The 25528-nt window shown below is 38.1% G+C and overlaps 1 protein-coding gene across 3 annotated transcripts in view; it reads right to left on the bottom strand.

Moving 5' to 3' along the window:
- The window catches only part of LOC100028374 (E1A-binding protein p400-like), a 134230-nt gene that overhangs the window by 32626 nt on the left and 76076 nt on the right, over positions 1-25528 (bottom strand). For all 3 annotated transcript variants that reach the window (XR_008917347.1, XM_007489605.3, XM_007489606.3), the window contains 11 exons: positions 23126-23268; positions 21465-21629; positions 19981-20139; positions 17700-17785; positions 16719-17014; positions 14643-14845; positions 14384-14553; positions 12792-12988; positions 5192-5303; positions 1399-1542; positions 97-267 (listed from right to left, as the gene is read on the bottom strand). Coding sequence is in view for 2 of the 3 variants with exons in the window: in XM_007489605.3 (XP_007489667.2) it covers positions 97-267; positions 1399-1542; positions 5192-5303; positions 12792-12988; positions 14384-14553; positions 14643-14845; positions 16719-17014; positions 17700-17785; positions 19981-20139; positions 21465-21629; positions 23126-23268 (1846 nt within the window). In the remaining variant the exon portion in view is untranslated. The remainder of the gene's footprint in view (positions 1-96; positions 268-1398; positions 1543-5191; positions 5304-12791; positions 12989-14383; positions 14554-14642; positions 14846-16718; positions 17015-17699; positions 17786-19980; positions 20140-21464; positions 21630-23125; positions 23269-25528) is intronic.

Here is a 25528-nt window from a genome sequence, read left to right as displayed (position 1 = left end):
TTCATGCTTCTAGCAAGATGCAGCATTTTAGAATATTTCAATCAACTGTCATGTTACTTTTTTAAGCATTAACAGTTTACAAGAGAAAATATATACTTGGTCAACAACTGCAAACAACTCCTCTCTCTGTGAAGGCTCTTCACTGCCTTTTAAATCGTCCAGGTCTGAGATGAAAGCTGTGGGGAGGGATTCCTTTTCTGTTGTTTCTGCTTCATCTGCTTGTTTGATTGGCTCCTCTTCATCCTCTTGTTCAATGCTGTTTAAAGCCTTTTGAAATAAAGATTTTTGGAAAAGGGAAATTTACACTAAATTGTTTTCTTTTAAAACTTATCTTCTGTCTTAGATTCAAGCAGAAGAGCAGTAAGGACTAGGCAATGGGGGTTAAGTGACTTGCCCACATACTACACAGCTAGGTAGTGTCTAAAGCCACAGTCGAACTCAGGACTTCCCATTTCTAGGCCTGGCTCTCAATTCACTGAGCCATCTAGATGTCCCTAAACCAAGTTTTTTAATCCTTTAGCCTGGTTTTGGGCTTGCCTACCATTTGATTAGAAAAAAAGCCGAAGACTCTAATTTTGATAAATGATGAGGTCATTTACCTCTCTAAAATGTTTTCTACTATATAATGTTATCATTTTTTAGACCAATAACAGTGAAGTAACTTTTAAGATCATATGTTAGATAAAATAATTTCCAATATTTCATTAATTTCTCACATTCTGACCTTTGATATTCACTCAATATTCAATACCTGATAATTAAGATATAGATAGACTATTAAAAAAGAGACTATATGTGTCAGAGAGAAACCCAAATATACATATTAAAATGTAGCAACATTAGCCTCCAAAATATACTAATACTTTTTTAGGAAAGAAAATATTTTACTTTTTCCAAATACTTAAACACTGAAAAGATTAAAATAGCCCTAAGAATAGACCGACAAGAAACCTGAAATTCATTAAAAATGAAAACATAAGGGGGCAGCTGGGTAGCTCAGTGGATTGAGAACCAGGCCTAGAGACGGGAGGTCCTAGGTTCAAATCCGGCCTCAGCCACTTCCTAGCTGTGTGACCCTGGGCAAGTCACTTGACCCCCATTGCCTAGCCCTTACCACTCTTCTGCCTTGGAGCCAATACCCAGTATTAACTCCAAGACAGAAGGTAAGGGTTTAAAAAAAAATGAAAACATATTTTTTGTGATTTTTAAATTTTTCCTTTCTGGGGAAAAAAAAGGAAATTTGGCACAAAATCAAAATCAAAACAATGATAAAGTTTGGGACATTAAGTATAAAATTAAAAGTCAAAGTAAATCTTCCATCTTCATCTTTTATCACTGACTTGTTTTCGCCATTTTACCTTAATTCATATTCTATTCACTTTTGCTACTATTTCTTACTTCTATAAAAGGTCTCGCAACCTTGGGAGCAATTGTTTCAGCAACAGGAGGTTCCTGAGAGAGAAGAACAAATTCCTCAGCTTTCACTCTGAAGCCAGTATCATCCATAGGAGAATGGACCTCAAAGAGTTCCTGGATCGTTTGCTGAGAGGGGAAAAAAAAAACCCATGGTGTGGTTAATAGCCAGCTTAATTTATTTGTTAGCAATGATTTGGATTTGATATATCATCAGCATTCATTTAAGAACATCTAAACCACCAAGCAGGGAATATTGGCTTCAAAACATCTGTCCTTCAAAAGTTGAGGACCATAAGAGTCATAATAGAAAGGACCAGAGATCCTTAAGTCTGTCCAGTACACCCTTTGATGAGGTTCAAGAAAGTCACATAGCTATCAAGGATAAGTGACAGTTCCAGAGCCATGCCTTCAAGTCTCCAAATCAGACCTTCTTTCTCCAAACCTGAAGTGGTTATCTGGTGGCTACCTCCTGGATTTGGGAAGTTTCACTTCTCTCCTGTCTCTCAAGGCACTCCACCTCTCCTTCTTTAATAGAATAAGGAGGCAGCTACATAGCACAGTGGATGGAGCACCAAGCCTGGAGTCAGAAGTACCTGGGTTCACATCTGGTATCTGATACTTCCTAGCTGGGTGACCCTGGGCAAGTCACTTAACCCCAATTGTTTAGCCCTTGCTACTCTTCTGTCTTAGAAATGATACTAAAACAGGAGGTAAGGGTTTAAAGAAAAAATCTGGGAGGGCAATAACCAAGCATAGAAAAGTCCACTATCTCAAGAAGAAACTCCTCACTCTATGTGTAGTTATAAAAAGCTGAAACAAAGATTTGCTTTCTGTTACTCCCAGAACTTTTTTTTTGGGGGGGGGGATAGGGATGGGGTAGTAGATTGCAGAAACCTGGGGAAAAGAGAAAGGGCTTAGATCTGTGATTTTATCAGAATGGTAAAATCCTCATGTGGGAATTCCCTCAGGGACTTGCCTAAGATGCTGAGAGGATCAATGATTTGCCCCTGATTACAAAGTAATTTTAATACTCAAACAACTAAATAGAACTTTGATTTCAACCATCCAGATGCTCCAATCCTGCAGACGAAAAGCCAGTCAGACCTGCCCACATTCTATGATTCTTGTTCAAGCCCTCCTACAAGTTCAGAGGGATCACCCAAAATCCTGGGAGCTTCCTCGAGTTCTCCTGGCCCTGCAAGCAAATCAACAAGAATCCTAACTGACCATCAATTGCCCTTCCCTCTCCCCAGGTGACCAATCGATCTTTTCCCCCTACAATGTTTCTCTGATGACATCCTTTTAAACATGTAGTGCCTGACTACATACTGCAGCCTAACCATACCCAACTTGTCCCTTTCCATTGCATCCAAGGTAATGCTAATGTTTAATTCTTCAGACACTTTGTTAATCCATGACTCACAGACATATATCAGAAAAATATTTGTAATGGAAAAACGGGAGAAATTCTAGGTCACTTAAGGAGCTCTGAAATTTCCTGAAGGCAGTTTGGCCCTGTTTATTCCTCCTGTTTAATATTGGGTCCAACTCTCTCTCTCTCTGTCTCTCTCTCTGTCTCTCTCTGTGTCTCTCTCTCTGTCTCTCTGTCTCTCTGTCTCTCTCTCTCTCTCTCTCTCTCTCTCTCTCTATATATATATATATATATATATATATATGCAAATATTTATATACATATATATAATATTTATAGATCGCAAAGTCATAGAACAAATCTATCTCTTCTGCTATATCTTTCAAGGAATCATGGATAATTTTGATCCGTGCATGAGACTCCTTGTTGCAAGACAGCCTATAAAGCAGTATTCAGTCTACTGAATCAAACAATAAACATAAGAGGATCTTGAATTCTCTACATCTTTCAATCAATTGTGTGCTTACTAGTAAATATGTGACCTACTATGGAATATCATTTGCTGAAACCTATTTGTTCCCTACTAATACCCTCACCTACGACGCCATCAATGTATTTGTAGACTATTCTCATAAAAATTTTATCTAGATGAGAAATCAGGAATATACATCAATAGTTGGTGAAATTCCTTCAGCTGCTTTTTTCCTATATTAAAAGGGTCCAAGATTTTTTCACGCCTTTGGTTTTTCCCTTCTTCAGAGAGCCTGAGAATTGATCCCTCAACACCATCACAATTTTGTTGCCTCCAGGAAGGATCTCCAAGTCTAATCCAGCTGCTTCATTCCTTTGTTCTCTTTTACATCATTTCTATCTCCTCCATCAACATATCCAGATCTATAAAGCTAAGAGTCCAGGTGTGGTGGTTCCACTGTCTTTGATAATGAAAAGAATTTGTTATAGAAATCTTCCTAGATCTTTTTCATTTTAATTCTCTTTGTTATCCTTTCATTTTCATATTTAAAGGCCCTTGGAATGGTTTTGTTTAGTTGAGTCAATTACCAAGCTCTATTTAAACTGGTTTTACCTTCCATTACCATTTTCTGTTTCATGAGGCAATACTGCTCATGGTCTTCTCTCACATCCTCCTTACATATATCAGCTCTTCTCTTTAGAATAGAAACACAAATGAGCTTTTACTCTAAAATGACATTTTACTCATCTTCCATAATTCCCTACATGGCAAATATGTAAGATGTTTGCTGATTAAGTCATTTTTAGATGATTTGGGGCTCCTTGTTATGAGAATTCATTTACATTAATCAAACTTCCGTGTGGAATTAATGTGGTGATTGTGATTGTTCTTTCTTCTATTCCTATTCCATTTCCATCATCAATAACCAATTTAAACAGGTCAGAATATAGTTGATTTAATTGCCTACTGTATCTTTCTCATATTTTTATTCTGTCTTCAAGCTAATTTTGATCTTTGCCAAAACAAGTCAGTGGTTTGAATATACACAGATAAATGATACACATATCATCAATAACAAGTTATCCTATTATTTCTTGTGTTCAAATAGGATCGATTTCCTTTTTTATGCTATTGCTCAATGCTTACTATGTCCAATGCCTCTCAATATTTTTCTCAAAGAAAGGAATGCATTTCATGATGCATAGGCATGAGACTTCGGAGTAGTCCACAAGTCTTTGACTTCTCTCATTCCTTATTCCTACTGCATTTTTTCCAATAGATTTTGTTACCATCCACACCTATTCCCACATTTGCATTACAATCCCTGAATATCATAGTATATGATGATTTGATATTATTGAGTTCTTCACAGAATTTCTAGCCTTCTTATAAATATTTATTTAAAAAGCTGCAAATTCTTTCATTGTGTTCTTTCAGCAAATATTTATCATGAATACTGCAATATAAGATAACCAAAGGCCCCATAAAATGATATTTATTGTTGCTTTTGCCATAACAAAACCAAATATTTGCCTCTTTAAGGTGATACTGTGAGCCTTTCTTCAATTTGGCTACAAGTTTCTTTGGTCTCCTTGTATAGTTTAAAAAGGAAAATGTTACAATTAATATAAGTCATTTCCTTCAGAAGTATATCCAGTTGTTCAGGTGGGTCACAATTTGGAATACCAATAATTAAACTTAAAGTTTATAGATGATCTAAAATTTCTAATGCCGTAAAGTTATTATTACTTCAAAAACATGCCCCTCCTGTTTTACTGAAAGTTAAATAGTTTATATATGCAATTTTGGGGTGTCAAATGATGCCTTTCCTGAGGAGCAAGAGGAAGGAGGGATGGAGATACCTGGAATTTTAATGTAACCAAAAAACAAAATAAATTAATAAAATTCTCAAGAACAAAAAAAATAAATACCTGAGTTAAGAATGCCATGGTATAGTCATTTCCTTGAGCTGCTACTTCTCTAATTAAATCTTTGGTGCCATTCTTCAACAGCTTTTCTTCTACAGAATTACCACTTACAAGCCTAGAGAAAATACCAGATATAAAATTAAGCACTAGTGCTTTCTTGTCAATTAATATATTTGAAAACTAAATTGATAATATTCTTTAACTCATAACTTGGAATTATAGCTGTATCCTACAGGTCTAGCACAAAGCAGGATGCTAATAAATGCTTGCAGGATTAAGAATTTTTTAACTGATAGAAGGAATACACACTAGATTTTCCTAATTTTAGATACAATTGAAATAAGTTATCTGAAATATTACATAAGTTAGAAATAAACAGGCACACCATTCTACTTAAAATTAACTTTCTTGTTCAATTCTTCATTTTAATTTATAAATGCATTACATCCCTACTATGTGCAATTCATTGTGCCAAGTACTTAGGGATTGATTGTATCTTTAAGTTATTTGTTCTGTAGAGAAGGATCAGGTGTCATCCTCCATAAAAACCCATGTTCTATTAAAGTTAGAAAACAATGATTTGAACATATTAACATTTTATCATTATTTAAAAGTCACTACTAAGGAGCAGTTAGGTGGCTCAATGAATTGAGAGCCAGACCCAGAGATAGGAGGGCCTGGGTTCAAATCTGTTCTCAGATACTTCCTAGCCGGGTGACCCTGGGAAAGTCACTTAACTTCCACTGCCTAGCCCTTACTAGCTCTTCTGTCTTGGAAATAATATACAGTATTGATTCAAAGATGGAAAGTAAGGGTTGCGGTTTTTTGAAAGTCACTGCTGAAAAGGAAACAACAAAATTTCACATATTTCACTTTTGAAAATGATACAGTAAAGTTTATCAGTAACCATACCCTAGGATGTTCAGTTATACTGAACATCAAAATATATTCTAATTATCTGTGATCTTATTAATGTGCATGTTCCCTTCAATATTGTAAATTACAACCCATTAATGCCTGACCATCTTAAGTGAACACTGCCAATTTCTTCTTGAAGTGTTCCACAGGAGATCTATTCAGCATGCTAGGAACCTTCCTTAAGTTCTCCTTATATTATTACAAGGATATCAATACTCAGTTTCAATCTTTAAAAACCATCATTAAGAAATCCTATCATTCCATCAAGCAATTGTCCTATATTGTCTCATACATATTTGGTCCCAGCCCTTTTTTAAGCCAAACTCCTAGGAAAAGCTATCTACACTCACTGTCTTCCCTTATTCTCTTTTCAAAATGCATTTCAACGCTTTTCAGTCTAGTGTCTGAACTCAAAACCTGGTGGAAATGCCCTTTCCAATGTTACCTGTGATCTCCTAACTGCTATATCTGATCACCTTTTTATTAGTGCTTATCTTTCTCAACACTGCTACATGTGAGACTGTTGCCCTTCCTTTCCTCCCTGATACCTTCTCCTCTTTAATTTTGAGAATCTATTCTTTCCTGGTTCTCCTCTGACCCATTTAACCACTTTTCAGTTTCCTTTATTGATTCATCATCTATGCCACAATCCCTAATTGTGGGCTTTCCCAAGTCTCTGTCCTAGTCCCTCTATTCTTTTCTTTCTTCAGTCTCTCTTAATAATTTCTTCAGTTCTTTTGGATTTAAGTGTTATTTCTATATATCTCCTTGATGTATATATCCAATATCAGTCTCTCCCCTAAACTCCAATCTCACATTAGATATTCAAAATAGATGCACTGAAAACATCTCAAACTCCCTATGTCCAAAATTGAACTGATTATTTTTCTCCAAAAAGACTGCCCTTCTTCCAGAATTCTCTAATTCTGTTGAAATAATTCAACATTCTTCTAGTAACCTTGGTTTTATCCTCCGCTCTTTACTTTCCATCACCCTATGTGTTGATCTGTTGCCAAATTTGTCATTTCAATCTCCACAACATCTCTTGCATCTGCTACCCTTCTGCCTGGTCACACAGAGGCCTCCTTAGTTTGGTCCCTCATCATTTCTCACTCAACCTCCCTGTCTCCAGTTTCTCCCTACTTCAGTCCATCTTCTATATTGCTGCCAAAGCAATTTTCTTTAAGCACAGATCTGGTGGTGTCACCTCCCTACTCAATAAATTCCAGAGATTTCTATTGCCTCTAGAATCAAATAAAATCTTTTTTTTGTTTGTTTTTTAGACTGGCCCCAATCTATCTTCTCAGCTTCACTGGATATGACTCCTTTTCTCATGCTCCAAGATGGAGCCAGACTAGCCTTCTCTCAGTCCCTCAAACATTAAACTCCATCTCCAGTCTCTGTATATTTTATCCCAGAATATACTTCCCTCCTCATTTTCACCTCAACGAATCCTTCTCTTCCTTTAAGATGGAGCTCGAGCACAACTTTCTACATGAAGCTTTTCATTATCCTTTCAACTGTTAGTGTCCTCCATAATTACCATGTATTTAACTATTTTTATTTATATTTATTCTCTTTTTATTTAATCTGTATATACTTATATGTTGTTGTTTTCTCCTCTATTAGAATGTAAGCTCCTTGAGAGAAAAGATCCCTTAGTACAATGCCTGGCACATAATAGTAAGTGTTTAATAAATACTTGATTGATTGATTGATTGATTGAATTCTTTGGGGACTATGGTGTTCCATAATTCACAGCAATATAGCATCACTGACTGAATATTGACATTAAAAAATGAACCCCTTTTTTTTCAAGGGAAAGCTTGGAGTTACCAAAAGAGCTTTACAATTTCCCAAAAGCAATTCAGTCTGTTCTCCTCTTACTCAATTCTAGCCCTTATTCACTAAATATTGATTCTGTGTGTATGAGTGCGTATATGAGTGTGTGTATGTGTTGGGGGGGTATGTGTCTTGGTGTTGGGGGAGTATATGTACTGACAGATGAGTATTATAGACTGCCCACTCTACTGCATGTCATTATCTGGATAACGTCTTCTTCCCCCATGATTTTCCTGGGTTGGCAATTAGGACAAACTCTTTTGAGCATTTACAAATCTAAGCCAGTGGACTCTTCAGTGTTCTGGGGCCAAATGAAGCCACCATAATGTCATCTCAAAACAGAAAGATCCGGAAGACCTCGTCCTCTTTTGGGAATCCCTCTTCATCTCTGATTCTGGGCCGGAACTCCTCTAAGGCACGCATGAGTCCCTTCAGCAAACAAATATCTCCCTATTTATAACTTAATGGATATAAAAGATTAAAGATTTATAGAAAAATGAATTCTGAATTCTCCGTCAAACCTTTCAAAGAACACTGGAAGATGTTGATATGTACATGGGAAGTATGGGAAAGGAGTCTTAGCAATGTCATTTTCCTCTACTGAGTCAAATGCTTTTTATAGTCAACAAGCAATAAACACAATGGAACCTGGTGTTTGCTATGAAGGTAAAGACATGGTATGAGCAGCTAGGTGGTGCAGTAGATAGAGTGCCAGGACTGATGACAAGAAGATTCATTTTCCTGAGTGGAAATCTGGCCTCAGACACTAAGTAGTTGTGTGACCCTGGGCAAGTCACTTGATTCTATTCAACTCAGTTTCCTCATCTGTCAAATGATCTGGAAAAGGAAATGGCAAACTACTGTAGGATCTTTGCCAAGAAAACCCCAAATGGAGTCACAAAGAGTCAGATATCACTGAGACAACTGAACATCAACAAAAAAGACACAGTATACTGGGATGTGGTACTTAAGAAAGCCTGCTTGGTCTCTTCTTAAATCACCAATAAAGGAGGCCCTCAATGGATGTAGAATCTCAAAAAAACCTGAAATGAAATGAGGAAGTAGACATATGGGTTGATTGTCACCTTTTTTCCTGTAATGAGGTTTGAGGTTTTTTCCCCACACATTCAATAACTTTTCCTCTTTCAGATCCCCTGCAAATCATTTTTTCCATTCCTAGAAACTGTGCTACCTCCATCACATACCTCCTCTGTATGTTTATGTGTTGTGTATATTGTTCCAGTCAAGTTGCTTTTCCCCATTTTTGTTTTAGTCAGGTTATTTCAACTTCCTTTTTTAAGTACCTCCAAGTCCAAATATGTTGGTTCTACTGTCTGTTATGGTAAAAATATGTGGTATTTTTTTTAACATTGCAGACCCTTTTCCTATTCTTTTATTTGTTTTCACCATGAAATTTAATTTCATTTACCAATCTTTCATTTAGCAACCATTATGGTCCATGTACTGTGCTAGGTAGTTGAGATACAAAGACAGAAATGAAAGTCCCTGATCTCAAGGAATTTAAAGTCTAGTGGCAGAAAAAATAAACACAATAGTAACAAAATATCTACAAAATGAATGTAATTTTAGGGGACAGAGAGATACTAATTACAGTGAAATCAGGAAGGGCCTCTTGTAACAAGTGGTACAAAAAAAATGAGGTTAGAAAGTTTCAAAGTTGAGCTGGATATGTGGATCTGAGAGGCACGTATAGAAATGATAGGTGAAGCCATGGGAACTATTAAGGTACCCACGAGTAGAAAGAGAGAAGAGAAGGCCAAGGATATGGCTCTGAAGAACTTCTAATTTCATTCTTAAATGTTTTAGGGATGCTTTGCTTAGTTGTTTCTTCTTTAAATTCTCCAATCTACCATCTCTTTTAATGAGATAATATTGTTCCCATTCTTCTACCATCCTTCCTTGTAAGATTTTACAGGAGGCAGCTAGGTGGCTCAGTGGGTGGAGAGCCAGGCCTAGAGATGGGAGGTCCTGGGTTCAAATCTGACCTCAGACACTTCCCAGCTGTGTGACCCTGGGCAAGTCACTTAAGCCCTATTGCCTAGCCCTTACCACTCTTCTGCCTAGGAGCCAATACACAGTATTGATTCCAAGATGGAAGGTAAGGGTTTAGGGGAAAAAAAAGATTTTACAAATGAGCTTCATTTCTAAACTAGCATTGCCCTTGACTTCCAATATCATTCCATTGAACAAGTAGGTCAAGTTACTGACTATTTAGGTATTTAGACTCTTTTAATCTCTTTACTGTGGCAACTGATTTACATCAGTCAGGTTTTCTATGTGAAGTTGTTATCATCTGAGTCAATATGTTTTCTTCAGTCTATTTCCATCAATAATTTGTTGAACTAGATCATACTGGAGCTGTTTTAATCCTATGCTATATTTTTTCTCCTCTCCTAGCTTTGTATTCATTTTAACCTTTGTTCTAATGAGCTGGTGATCTAACTTGTTGGTGACAAATACTTGCTATTAACTCTGTGCTTACAGACAGCTGATTTACTCCTAACTCATATCAATTAATGGGCTATTTTCTGTCTGTTAAGATGTAATCAATGGCATACCCTGTTACCCATCAATACCACTACTAGATCTCTACTCCAAAGAGATCAAAGAACAAAGGAAAAGGACCCATATGTACAAATATTTTTCTTTTCAAGGTGGCAAGGAATTCAGAATGAAGGGATATCCATCAAATCGGGAATGTCTGAACACAGTATGGTATATTAATATGATGGAACACTATTTGTGCTATAAAAAATTATGAAGGAGATGGTTTCAGAAAAAACTGGGAAGATTTATATGAACTGTGAGCAGAATCAGAAAACCAATCTACACAGTTACTTTATAAAGATAATCAGCTATAAAAGACTTAGGAACTCTGATTAATACAATGATTCACCATAATTTGAAAGGACTCATGATGTAAAATGCTACCCACCTCCACATCAAGAACTGATGGACTTGGAGTGTGGATTAAGGCATGTTTATTTCTTTTATTTTTCTTTCCTTTGAGGGGGGAGGCATGGCTAATGCAGAAATATGTTCTGAATGACTTCAAATGTATAATGAGTATCATATTTCTTGCCTTCTCAATGAATAGGGGAGAGAAAGAGGGAAGGAGAAAATTTGGAACAGAAAATTAAAATAAATGTTTTTAAATGTAATCATATTGTACTACGTAGGTTCCCTCTTAAATTAATGTCATAATTATGTCTACTGAAATAGTGCATGACATAACTACTTTTTTTACTGGATAATCAGTACTCCTAATATTTCTCTCCTTTACTCGTAGATTAATAATAAGGTCTTTTCTTTTTTTAATTCTGGGTTCAATTCACTGTCCATTTTCAGAATTTAAATAGACTAGATTACCTTTGGAAATTACAAAATTCTTTTACTGACCCTGAATTTCTCTATGAATCCAAAACCCACATATCCTGGGGCTATTGTATCACTGCAAGTCAGGAACCCTATAGACTACAAAGAATTAAAAATCAATATTACTCAGTGGTCAGTAGAACAGCATGTGGTGGATATAAGCAGGCTACAACACACAGAAATAGAAATTACAAAGGAATAAAAGATGCCATCAAAAAAATTAATGCTTACAAAAGGCGGGCTGGCCATGTAGCAGGAGCAAGGGAATACTGAGAGCCCATGTGCTCCACTGATGTGATTTCAAAATAATGTGAGGAAGACTTTCAGCACAGAAGAACCCAGTATGTGAGGTTCCATTGTGTGAACCTTAAAAATTCCCAACCCTACTTCATAAGATTGGATTAAGACCATTCCCCATTTGGGCAGTGAACTCTACTTAGATCAGAAATGTGAGACTCTACTTCACCTACTTAAGTCTGCCCTAGGGGAAGATAAAGTTGTAAACTCTTTTCTGAACAATGAAAAAACCCATGCTTATAATAAGGCAAAAAGTTCTTAAGATAAGTACCTATAAAGGTCAGGCAACTTGTGAATTTACAAGGAACAAAGAGCTGAGAAACTTACTCAGAGCTTTCCTGATGTTAATTACTCAAAAATTTACACCTTCTTAGGTCTGAACTAAGAATGGTCTGTCCTTTGAAAAACGTCTACTGTGATTGGTAGATGGAAGAACTTAGGGGAGGTGACATAGGAGAAAATTCCCTTTAAAAGGAGACGGAAAGCTATCTCTGGGAACAGTCAGATGGGAAAGGCTGCCTTGAAGGGTCTCTCTAGAGCCTCTCTTGGGGACATTCGGATTCACATTCAGATTCAGATTCAGGATTGAGCTGGTGGAGGCAGCTGAGATGATGCTGGCCTGGTGTCTCTGAATCCTTGCTTGGACAGATCTTGTGGTGAGTGATTAAGGACTGACTGATCTCTCTCTTAAGACTCAGGTGTAGGCCATGTTGGCTTAAGGCCCTTCATACTTATTCCTTTCTTATTCTCTCTCTCTTTCTTTAATTCCTCATTGTATTATTAATTAAAATCTCTATAAAACCCAGTTGACTTGGGTATATTTCATAATTGGGAATATTTCCCTGGTGACCACCTTATATATTGATTTAAAAACAAGACACTGTAGTGAAAACATATTTTCTACGGTCACAACTTACTCATCGACTCTTATATCTACTACAATTTAAGTCTTCCACTATTTTAATCACTACAGTTTATGTCTTCAACCATTTTAACTCTTACAATTGGCATTGCTAAAGCAAAGAGCCACAGCAAGGATATCAAAGATATATTTTAATGTGGTAAGTTGTTACTTATTACTTTTTGGGTGTATTATCAACTCCTAATTTTAAGCTGAAAAAAAAGTTATGGAAAAGCAGTTCCATGCTACCTGTATATGTGGATGTCCTTGCATCTCCCAATTCTATCACACCATTCTTGGGCTTTGGCATCCATCACTGGATTCAGGTCATTATCATAAAATACAACTGTGTCAGCTTCTACAAGATTTACACCTGTTGAACGGCTGTGGGTAGAAAGAATGGCGCAAAATATCCGCTTGTCTCTGTTGAAACTCTTCATCAGTTCCTAAGTGATGAAAAAGATCATTAGTAGTGAATTCTATTAACTAATGATAAGAAATTTAGCTTTAATTTGGCCTAAAAATACAAATAAGAAGACCTTCTTGAGCTTTTTAAATGTAAAATAAGTCTTAGACATTGTATCCCGCCTTCCTGTCTAAGATTTGGGGTATTAAACACTTAACCTTGGATTGGATCTAGCAAGCCATATCTACTGCCAAGTACTTTGAAGGCCTTCTTGATTCTAATCCTCATACCATGACAGTAAGCCAAAAGATGTGGGTGGCAAAGAGAAAATGATGAGGGTAAAAGCAAACAAAGAATGAGGCGGGTGCCCTTCTTTTCCAATATGGGGCAAATGTCATACATGTCAATACCTCAGGACTTCAGAGGTGAAAACATCCCTTTGTTTCTTTCCCCAGAGATGGCATGTCACCCCTTGTACCAACCTCCAAAGTTTACTGCCTTTGCTCTTCTCCAAGCCTATATCCCTCCCCTTTTATGGCAATCTACCCAACTTTTCCCAGTTCTTATCAGCATCTGAATAATGTTGTTGAGTTCATAGGACTGTAGCATAATATTTACAATACTTCGAAGATCTGTAATTTCACCCAGGGTCACACAGCTAGGAAACTCCTTTCACCAAAAGAGATTACATCTTTATAACTTGTAAAATTGTGCCATGACCAAAAACCCTCTCACCCAAAGACCAAGCTAGTGCATAGTATCTGAGTACTTAGTTATGCTGGTCCTCCCAGTACTGGGCTTACACTTTGTTATGCGGATGAGCCTGCAGGTAGAACCTGCAAGAGTTTGTGTTCTCCCTTGAGAGAGAGTTTGAAAACCCCAGATCACCTTCATAAAACAATTAGATCCTATGAGCCAGCTAGGTAATACAGTGGATTGAGAGCCAGGCCTGGAGGTTCAAATCTGACCTTAGACATTTCCTACCTGTGTGACCCTGGGCAAGTCACTAAAACCCCATTGCTTAGCCCTTACCTCTCTTCTGTCTTGGAATAAATACTTAATATCAATTCTAAGACAAAAGGCAAGGGTAAAAAAAAATCAATGAGGCATCTGAAGTGCCTTACTAGGACTTCAGTAAAGGTTCTATCACTTCAATGCTTCTGATCTTAGATTTTTAATTCTATACAGCATTTATTAAGCTCTAAGGGCCCTTATTTTCATAGATTATGTATTATGAACATATAAATGTATTATGTACATATGTATTAGTATATGTAGAGTTGTTTTCAAACCTTAAAACACTATAGAAGTATTATTATTATTGATAATAATAATCATTATTATTATTATTATTATTTGCCAACCATTGAGGTTTCCAACTAAATGCTCCTCTAGGTTCATCCCATAAATATCTTAAATCCTAACTACACCTCACCTGACGCTGTTCATAGCTGGCATATTCATCAATCCTAATGAATGTGAGGAAATGGAAGTTCAAAAATAACTCCAAGATATCTAACATTAATATCATCTGGGACAGAATTAGCACCCGGCGGCCTTCGGATTTCAGCCTCTGCAACAAGATGGCCAGAGCTTCTAACTTGCCTATTTTAAATGAAATAGGAGAGACAAAAATGAGTAAGCAAGCATATATCCAGGCAAGTATTCCATGGTGTGGCTGGATTTTCCCATACCTGAATCACACTGCACCAGTCTGAGATCAGGGAACTGCAATGAATGTGGAGCTGCTATCTGCTGCAGTTGGTGCAAATAAGGAGCCAGCTCCAACTTGAGATTGTGTCTGAAAAGGTTCATTTTTTGGCTGTAGGATGGAGAAGGATTCGATGTGTAGAGATGAGGGGGAGCAGCAATCACAGCTGGTAGCACCCGGAGTGCCCTGTGGGAAAAGTCAAATCCCATGGCACATTAGTACTGGAGAGGCTCTCAGGTGATCCTTTGATAGAAGGGAAATGCCTGCCCCAGGTGGGCCATGTACCCACAGAGCCAGGCAGAGGGCTGGAGCCAGGACCTGGGTGCCTGGACCACAAAGACTATGTTCTTCCCATCCCCACGCAATTTTCAAATGACCCATTCTGGAGGCTGTAGTCTGTATTCCATTGGACTTCATGACTTACAAAAGTAGTTGGCTCATGGCATTCTCACGATTGCCTAAAGAGAAGTAACACCATGTGGTGGGGCTCTAGGCATGGAATGAGGAAGACCTAGTTTCAAATCTTCCTTCCAGCACTCATTAGCTCTGGACCCAGGCAAGTAACTCGATCTTGGTGTACCTCCCCCAGTTCTTTCCTAATAAGTCTTAGGGAGTTATGCTGTTCTTTTTAAAACTAAAGCTTAGAAAGGTTAGACAACTTTCCAGAAGTTACAGGAGTATTAAGTGTTAAGGGTACAATTGTGGCAAGAATCCTGGATATGGAATCAGAATCCAAAGCCTGGCTCTGCTCCCCATTTCTCTACCTACGTGCCTTCTCTGTTCAGGCCTGCTTTTCTCAAATGTCATCTCCAGACTCCAAGGGCTCCCTAAGGGAAGAAAAGGGGCCCCTTCCCCATCTCCCACAACAGCCCCCCCCAGAATCTCTGCAGCCTATTAAAGAAGGGAGTGTTCCCCAACCTCTGCTCAAACTTCATCTCCCCAAGTGGCCTCTTCTCCTTCCCTCACCTCTCCATCTGTTTAGGCACAGATGAAAAAAAAAAACAGTTAAGTCCTATGTGGCTGGCTGCTAGTGTCCATGATATTCTATAAATCTGAATCCCTTTCTATTAATTGCTTTGTTCTTCCTGTCCTGGGGCATGTCACTACTTGGAGAAGGCCCTCAGGGGGCTGATATTCCATGGACCATCTGTACTAGGACCCTGCAGTTCCAGGTGGAAGTGTATGAGCTAGTCACACAATTGAGTTTCATAAAATGTTCTAGAATTCCCCTAAACAGAATCCTCAAACTTAAATTCAGGGCTATTTCAGTCTCCCTTGGAAGATGCATGCTGTGCCATCCAGAAAGTGAGCATGGCTCCCAGGGGGCAGAGAGATGGGCACAGTCTCAACAGATTCACAATGAGGCTGATGCCAGGTTCAGTCAATGAGCTTTTGACTTCGTGATGAGTCACTTAATGATGAAGTCTTACAGTTCGGACAATCGTGAAATAATAAAGTTAAATATAAATTATCAGGATTAAAATATAAAATGTTAAAAGCATATGCCTGAAATGGCCTCTAAAATGCAGCTCATCAACATGATATAGTTAATAACTTATTATTAACTTATTGGCTTGGCACCTACTGAGAAAATGGCAGAGCACGAGCATGTAGGAAAACTTAAACTTCAAAACATTCTTTTGAACTCTGAATCAGTTTTGTTTATGTTATCAAGAGAAACACTCTTCATTCATTATGGTTTAATAATCTCCAAATATACTCAATTTCAGTGTATAGGATGGCTACAATAATAGGCACTATGGTATATTTCAACTTCACAGATAATTTCTTAAATTTGATCATAAAAATTCCAAAATTCTTTAGTACTACGTGTATCAAATGTACAACCTTTTTAGGACCACCTTAAAGGCAAGAAGTGCAGGAATGTTTGGCCTTGTTTTTTAAACTCATCAACTAAAAGTATATAATACTTATTTTTAGAAATCCATTTTCTGTCCAAACATTGTGGGAACAAAACAGGTTTTAAAATGCTGGAAAATATGACTTATTCTAGCAGATCATTCACAATATAGTAAAAATAACATCTGGAAATGTTCACCTTTTAATGGCATCCTGTAGGGATTCATTCTGCTGATGTGATGTCAATCTCAGATACTGCAGTGGGTCTGCTGAACAGTCTGGTGTACACGAGGAAGGGCAACAATTCACCAAGCCAGCCCACTTCCACTTTTCTCCAGGGTAATAATGCTGAGGTGCCTTCCTTTCCCCAAATAATGAGCAAATTCCCAATACATCTTTGCCATAAACAGGAGCCCTGGAACAACGTCGTTCATTGCCAGAAAATATCCTATCGAGGCGTTCTTTTAAAAGTCTGTTTTTTTCTGCCAGTGATATCTTCATCAACCCCAAAGATAGAGACAAGATAAAGAGAATGTATTTTAATGCAATAAAATAAAATTGCTAATGTAAATTGTGGCATGCGGGTAAGTTGCTTGGTATATTAAAACCCTATTTTAGGGGGCAGCTGGGTAGCTCAGTGGATTGAGAGACAGGCCTAGAGATGGGAGATCCTAGGTTCAAATCTGGCCTCAGACACTTCCCAGCTGTGTGACCCTGGGCAAGTCACTTGACCCCCATTGCCTAGCCCTTACCACTCTTCTGCCTTGGAGCCAATACACAGTATTGACTCCAAGATGGAAGGTAAGGGTTTTTTAAAGAAAACCCTATTTTAATACTTATCATTTCATGTTAAAAAATAATTATGCAGCGTAAAATTTTAAATTGAAGCAAATAATCAGAATTTTGCAAAATTTGTGAAAAATTAAAAACCATTTCTCTGATTCTTTTAAAGATTTAGAATTAGGTTCCAACTTGAATTCTGCCACATAATGGTTGTATGACCATGAAAAGTCATCTAACCTCAGTGCCCTCTAAAATTGTAAATTACAAAGATGGAGCTGATAGCATACTGGTAGGAAACCTCTTACACCACTAAAACAATAGGCACAATTTAAAAAAAAGTTTTAACAACATAAACACATATTTGTAAACTTTTGTCTAGCACCAAGTAAATAATTACCTGCGTTTGAGTTCCTGCAGATTTGGATATGATTCTTTGTTCCCCAGATGACAGGTTAACAACAGCAGGTCTGCTGGGCAAACCAACTGAGAAATAAAGAGGTTTTTGTTGTTCTTGTTAGTTCTCTTCCCTCCCAAACATAATTAAAGTGCTCAGACTAAGATAACATGACTGGTAAAGCAGGAATCAGGAGCCCTCTTGGAGTGGATGGAAGTCATTGACAGGTCCCTGAGTTGTAATTACATCAACATAAGTTCTTTGAAGGCACATATCCTGTTTTAATCTATTTTATATTCTCAGAAGCATATAGTAATGTTTATGAATGTTTTAGGGATGAATAAAGGGGCCTAATTTGTCTGCACTTCAGTGGATGCTTTCAGACCCCTAATACTCTCTCAAGGATGTTGTGACTTGTTAATGAGATGATGGACTCAAATAAGATGGTGCTTTTTAAAGATCAGGGAATACCTTTATAGAGCAAGATCAACTCAGAAAATTGCATTACACAAATTCTCACCTAACAGTCAGGATTCGCAGAACCTCAGAATCTCAGAGTCAGAAGGAATGGCACAAGTCAAATAGCCCATCCTCACAAATTAACAAAGAATGACCTCTGCAGTAGCTATGACAAATGGCCACCTAACCCCTGCACAGATTCCTCCTGACATGGAGAATCCCCTATCTCCTATGACTGTCCATTCCATTTTGGATAAGCACTACTTTCCCTAAATCCACCTCACTACAAATTCTGCCCCCTGCTTCAGAGCGAAGGCAGAATAAATGTCCAGAAGAAATATGAGTGCCTCTCAAACACCCAAAGTTACTATCATGAATTCCTTGTGTTCTCTTCTCCAGACTAAACATACACTGTTCTCTTAACTGATCCTTCCATAGCATGGCCTACAGAGACTCTTCTGAATACTAGCCAATCAATCAATAAACAATTATTAAGTTCCTACTATGTGCCAGGGACTTTGCTAATTGCTGGTGATGCAAAATGAAGCAAAAGACAGTCCTGGTCTTAAGGAGCTCACAATATAACTGGGGAAACAACATGCAGACAAGCTCTACACAGGATAAATAGGAAACAGTTAAGAGAGGGAAAGCACTAGAATTAAGAGGGATTGAGAAAGGCTTCTTGTAAAAGATGGAATTTTAATTGGAAGTTAAAGGAAACCAAAGAGGTCAGTAGGCAGGGGATGAGGAGGAAGAGAAAAGCCAAAGGAAATACCCAGAGTCAAGAGATATTGGGAAGTAAGATTTAAGAAAACTGAAAATATAAAAGGGGGCAAAGATATGAAGGACTGAATGGCAAGCAGGGGATTCCGGTCACCTTTCCCTGGATACTCCAGTCTATCAATAACTAGGATTATCAAAATTAAGGTTAGGGTCATCACCAACTGGTAGGAAGACATCTATCCAGCACTTCCTACTCTTTCAGAGTTAGCAGCCATTGAGGTGGACCCTCTGCTTAGAATCTAAATGAGAAGAACATGAACCAAAGCATTCCAGGGTGAAATGACATCCTTTCCATTACTATGAGATCACAGTTCCATTGAAATACAAATATGGGTGGCTTTTGTTTTGTTTAGTTCCAAAAGTGATTTCAGCTCAACAATAAATATTAATGTTTCTCACCAGTAAGAGGATCTGACTTTTCTGACTGTCATATCTCACTGATGACCTAGTTTGTCCTAGGTCTCTTCCTTTCTCACCTTCTACTTATGAAATTGTTTTTTGAAAACTTGTATAAGACCTTACATGTACCTCTATGTATAATTACAGTGCTGCAATTGCACTGAGATGACATGGTTGATACGAAAATGGGAATCAGTAGATCTGGGATCAATTGTTGACATGACTTGTGGGTAATTTCACAGAATCTCTTGGGATAATTATAAGCACCATAAAGATAGACCCATGTTTTATTCTTCTTTGTATTTCCTAAAAGGTCTAATTTATTGACTTGCTCATAGCAAATCTTAGCGCTAAATAATCCTTAGTAATGTTTTTGAATGAATTAACTGATGGGTATCCCATTCCTTCTCAATGCTTCATAAGATGGAGCCTGCCCTCTAAGTTCTCATAAGGATGTTATAGCTATGAATAAGCTAATAGTGTCATTTTGGAGCCTAGAACAACTTTATGGGTTGAACCATGAGAAAGTATTATTGCACAAAATTGTCACCCACTAAAATGCTGATTTATTTCACCTGAGAGTGTGGAAATAAAGCTCAGACTAAAGTAGGCCATGCATGGTAAACAAAAAAAAGTGACTTGCCTTGGTGAGTGACGGCTGTAGAACCCAGCAGGCTGGCTTGATGTGGTGTGGTGAGAGCATTTTGCCCTGTCCCTGCCTGTGATATGGTCTGCATAACAAGAGATGCTTGAGGACGCAAAAACTGTTGTCCTGGAGCAGAAACAATTTGAAGAACATTTCCTGCAATAAAGCATTAATGGAGAGTCATAATAAAAAATATCAAATCTTACCAAATTACTTTAACAATTAAAAAAATAACCTTTTGAAGAATGCCTGACCTAAAATAGACATGGGCATGACATGGGCATCTTAGTGCTATCAAGTTTTTTATACCAATTCATTTTATCAATCATATACCCAATACAATGGAAGGAAGACATGTCTTCATGTTTAACATAATTCGCCTCATTCTGTTCTTTTATTTTCTCCTCAACATATATGTGCCAAATTCTGTTTCTATATATCTTTTTTGACAATTTCACCAATCATTTGATAACACTAAAAAATTAGAAAAAAAAAGTTTAAAATGCAAATTATTTGCATTTTAGAAAGAATATTACTACTTAGCCTGCTTTTCAAATGAACAAATCAAGTTGATCATGCCTCTGTCGCCAAAGATTACATCCAACTTTAATGACAACAGAGCACTGGGAAGAAATAGCCAACACAGAAGGCTTTTAAGCCACCCTGTTTATCTTTGATGCAGGGTAATACAAAACAGAGAGTTGGTAGGGGAAAGTGAGCCAATCCAAAGGGCTCAGTAGTAAGAGTTCTAATGGAGAATGGCCCAAGGGGGCAGGTGAAAGTCTCCATCTGTCAGCATTTATTAAGGACCTATGAGGCACAATAGGTAAAGTGTTTTGCAAACTTTAATATGCTATATAAATGCTAGCTATCATTGCAATTATTAAAGGATGTCCCACTTGTTTTCATAGAAGACCAAAAAAAATCTCAAAAAACCTTCAGAATCTGGACAGATAAGACACAGCTACAAGCAGGGCCATTCATCATAATAGAGGAGCAAGGGCAAAGATGTTGGGGGAATATCACTGGGTCTGGAGCTGAGAGGCAGGCTCTATTCCTGACCAGCACTAATTCACATTCCGAAGCCTCTTCTTCCTTAACTTCATGGGGCTGCCTAGATTATCTTTAAGGCCCTTTCCACTTCAGAGAACCTTCTTACGAACCCCAGCATTGCTACCCCAACGAATTTTTCCTCTCCTACATAACATACTTTTAGGGAAGAGTTAGCAAGCATTACTCATGATGACCAGTGAAAGGCAATTATTTATCTCTAAGCTAAACACTGCCCAAAACATCATGTTTGCATTCCCTACTTTCTAAGAGACAACAAACTCTGAAGAGAATGTCCCCAAACAAGGAATGGATGATGTCCCGTGAAGGACAGCCTTCAATGGGCTCATTAGGAGAGCCATAGTCCCCTCCCAGACCCACAGCTCTCCCCTCTGGCTATAGTTAGGTCAATCCCTCAAAGGTGATAGCACCTTGAAGCTGCAAAGGCTGGCCGGCAGTGAGCTGGCGGAGCTGACTAGGTGACAGGGTGAACTTATTCCCCTGAAACTGCAGGGTCACAGGGGTCTCTGGCGGAGCCATCCTGCCTTGGGGTCCTGTTAGAGGAGGCCGCTGAACAACTTTCACCAGCTCCCCACCTGAAAAGAAGAAAACAGACCTCAGTGCCATTCCTGGCTTGAATGGTTGTCAGGTGAGTCAATAAAGAGCGCAGAAGCCCCAGTCCTGCATGATTATGGTGAGGATGTCCAAATGGTTGAACATGTGCAATAGGAATTACTTGGTCATTTTTAGATACAAGAGAAAACAGTAAACTTCAACAAAAGTAAATGTTTTATCATCTCATATGATGTACATTATTAAAGCTATTTGAATGCTCTTGTAACACTTTGTATTAAAACAGACTCTAAAATGAATTCCATGTCACTCACAGAAAAATCATAAATGTAATAAACTGCTAAATTTCAAAATCTGTCCCCAGGGAAAATTGGTTATGATATCATGACAAGACACAGGAGACAGGACCATCCTGAGCAAGTGTAGAATAAATCTAATGCAACTGAGCTATAGAAAAGCTTACAATCCCCAAGCATCCGATCTATTATAGCCATTGCAGAGGGCACAGACACTCTGACTGGTACATCTCCTCAGGGATAAAATTACAGCATCCTCAGAGCAGCTGGGGAGTCAGTGCCTTACACAATCTTCCCTCAGAGAATCTCTCTTTCTTTCCTTCCCCAAACCTTGCAATGAGGGAATAAATCAGAATTTAACATAAAACAATCATAAAAAGGCTAAAATATTTGATCTCAAAGAAATCCTGCCAGCTGAAGAGACATCCAGAAGTAGGAAATCAAGTTGATACCACTTAGGTATTTTGCCTGAAATCCTAATGTTTCTTGTCCAAACTGTGGTTCTTTCTAACAAAAAGCAATGGCGTAAGCAGAGCTAATCCAAAGAGTGGGAAACAATGACCAATCACATAGTAGGGTGTTCTGTAGCTTAACCTCATTGTAAGAAATCAGTGAGAGAAACCTGGAGAGGGAAGGCCACTTACTAGACAACCACACCTGGGCCTAAGAGTTCAGTCCCAGTCTCTGGGGGAAGCATGCTCTGGTCGATGGTGTACACGGGGTCCTGGGGCTGGAACTGGCCTAGCACTGGTCTTAGAGCACTGGGAAGAGCCTGATATGTCTGAAACTGTGCTATGGCTGCTGCAACAATAAAGTTGGTTTGTGCAAAGCTGTTAGAGGATTCAACAATTACTTTAAACAACTTGAATTTTTTTATCTTTCAAGATAACATTAAGATACATTCTTACAAAATATCTGTTTTGGAACTAATTCCTTTTTTTAAAAAGCACAATCTAATTATGTTCTAAAAATCAGTTACATAAATCAAAACACTAGGAATTCAGACGTGGCATTGCGGTAGTCACCATCAGGGTGGAAATAAAAACCAGCCATTTCCAATCTATTATTACTTTTCTTAAAACTCCTGATGCATAATTTGCCAACAAACTAACAGACTATTAATGAGCTATATATTATATGGGCCAGGTAGGATAGTTTAAGACTTCTCACTATCATTATAATCACATTTCATTATCATCTAAAATAACAATTCCCCTTCTTACCTTGATCTACAATAGGAGACCTTCCTCGTACTTGCCCCTGCTGGGTGACCATTGCTGTGGGGAGAGTACGCTGTGTTTGAGGGCTTGGGAAAACAACAGTCTTACCCTCTGGTTTCTGTCCATACTGCACAGGCTGGAACAACCTGAAAACCAGAATGAGCCGAAAGCAGTCGATTACAGAACATTAACAATATTCCAGTGTAAAAGGGCAGCCAGGTGGCTCAGTGATTTAGAGTCAGGCCTAGAGACAGAAGATCTTGGGTTCAAATCTAACTTCAGACACTTCCTAGATTTGATTCTGGGCAAGTCACTTAACCCCCATTGCCTAGCCCTTACTTCTCTTTTACCTTGGAACCAATACACAATAATAAGTCTAAAACAAAAGGTAAGGGGTTTTAAATATATATATATTTCAATGTGGATGAGAATAGACACTTGGAAATCTTTGTTTAAAGTATGATTCTCAATCATAGTAAGGATGAAATGGATTATTTCACATTGTATCTCATCCAGGTTAAGCCCAATACCACCTATGGAATATGAGAGAAATACCCCATTTTCTATCTCTTGCATGTAATTTTCACTTGGAGTTTAGCAGTACATTTCTGTTTTCCTTTTGGGGGGGAGAATAGAAAAATATGTCTATTGATAAAATGTTAACAGGCAGGGATGTCTTAATATACTAGTGGAACACTGGTAATGAGCACAGACAGTGTATGTATTTATGCCTCCACAGATTCCTAGATCAGATGAGGATGAGGAGTCCACATTTCAACTGGAATAGGCTTTATCGTTGCCTGTTATATACATGTAAAGATAATCAACTGCTAGATACATGTCTAGCCTAAAAAACACCACAATTCTGCCACCTACTACACACAGTCAGTGATATATCAAGGATACTAAATAAAAGTTGGTATTACCACAATCTCCCTTGCTAGATTTCAAATTCCATTTTTTAACATGGTCTAGCTAGAAGGGAGTGTTTTGTAAGAAAAGGCCATGAATGACAAGTTAGGAACATTGAGATGAATATAATAACACTCAAACATGGAGTAAGTCGGTGATGTGAGTTACCCTGCAAGGATATCACACTGGGAACCAAAGAAGCAAGGGTCCTTCCAGGGGTGTGGGCCCATTAGCAATGAGAACATTTCAAGGAATAAGAGAGGGGCATTTGTAGCTTCTTGTCCATCACTTATTCTTAACCACTGAGGTCAGATCATGTCATACAGAAAAGGTCATCTGAACATCTCCCAAGAAAGACAAGTAATGTCTTTATGGAAGGAAGGAAGGAAGGAAGGAAGGAAGGAAGGAAGGAAGGAAGGAAGGAAGGAAGGAAGGAAGGAAGGAAGGAAGGAAGGAAGGAAGGAAGGAAGGAAGGAAGGAAGGAAGGAAGGAAGGAAGGAAGGAAGGAAGGAAGGAAGGAAGGAAGGAAGGAAGGAAGGAAGGAAGGAAGGAAGGAAGGAAGGAAGGAAGGAACGGAAGGAAGACAAGACAAGACAAGGCAGTAATTGCTTCAGACAGGCAGGTTAGAAAAAAAAGTTTTAAGCTACCTCATTTGTTTAGTCAGGCAGAAGCAGATATATTCTGCCCCATTAGACTCTCCCTCCATTCAATACAATATTACACACTCTACCTTTTCTGAACCCATGGCCAGGAATCATGGAATCCTCTCCCTTAATGAGAACCAGGCCTCTAAAAAAAAAAGACTCTTCCTGCCCAAGAGAACCATCTCCCCAATTCTAGGACCCATCTACCAGAATTAGGAGAGAGCAATCCAGAAAAGGATAGGCACAAGGATCATGATATCTATTACCCCAACCCCTAGGGATGGACATCAGAGAAAAGATTGACTGTTGGCCAAGGGAAAAAAATTTACATGTCAAAAAAATCAAAAACCTTCTCAAAAAAAAAACCATCCTCCAACAATTTTTCAAAGTATTTGAATTTACAACTCAGTTTGCTATAATTTGATGAAGACAACTTGGATTTTGTAAGGTACATTAGGAATATACTCCATGCTATACTGCAAAGAAACACACACACATCCAATCCAGGCAAGGTCTTCATCAGAAGTCATCTTTACTATGTTGACTTATCTTTGATGAATACTGCTAACTTTCTCATTTAAAGCCACATTGCTTTTCAGTATTGTGGCTCCTCTATCTTTATCTTCAACAAAATCTTCAGACCTTCTCTTTTCATAGACCAAAACAATGATGACAAAGACCAACAACCTCTGCTGCAATGCCCAGGAAGAGCCAGAGTGCAGCCAGATGGCTGATCACCTTCAAAGTGATTACAACAGCACCAGAGCCCTCAGAGTTGGTGCTATTGTAAGTGTATTTTCCAGGATCTTTCTTTATATCTGCCAAATTAATCTGCAGCTTTGTGTTTTCA

This window comes from Monodelphis domestica, chromosome 3, assembly GCF_027887165.1.
Source record: "Monodelphis domestica isolate mMonDom1 chromosome 3, mMonDom1.pri, whole genome shotgun sequence".
Classification (NCBI taxonomy): domain Eukaryota; kingdom Metazoa; phylum Chordata; class Mammalia; order Didelphimorphia; family Didelphidae; genus Monodelphis; species Monodelphis domestica.
Note: the sequence above shows the minus strand (reverse complement) of the source record. Positions and strands in the feature narration are given on the sequence as shown.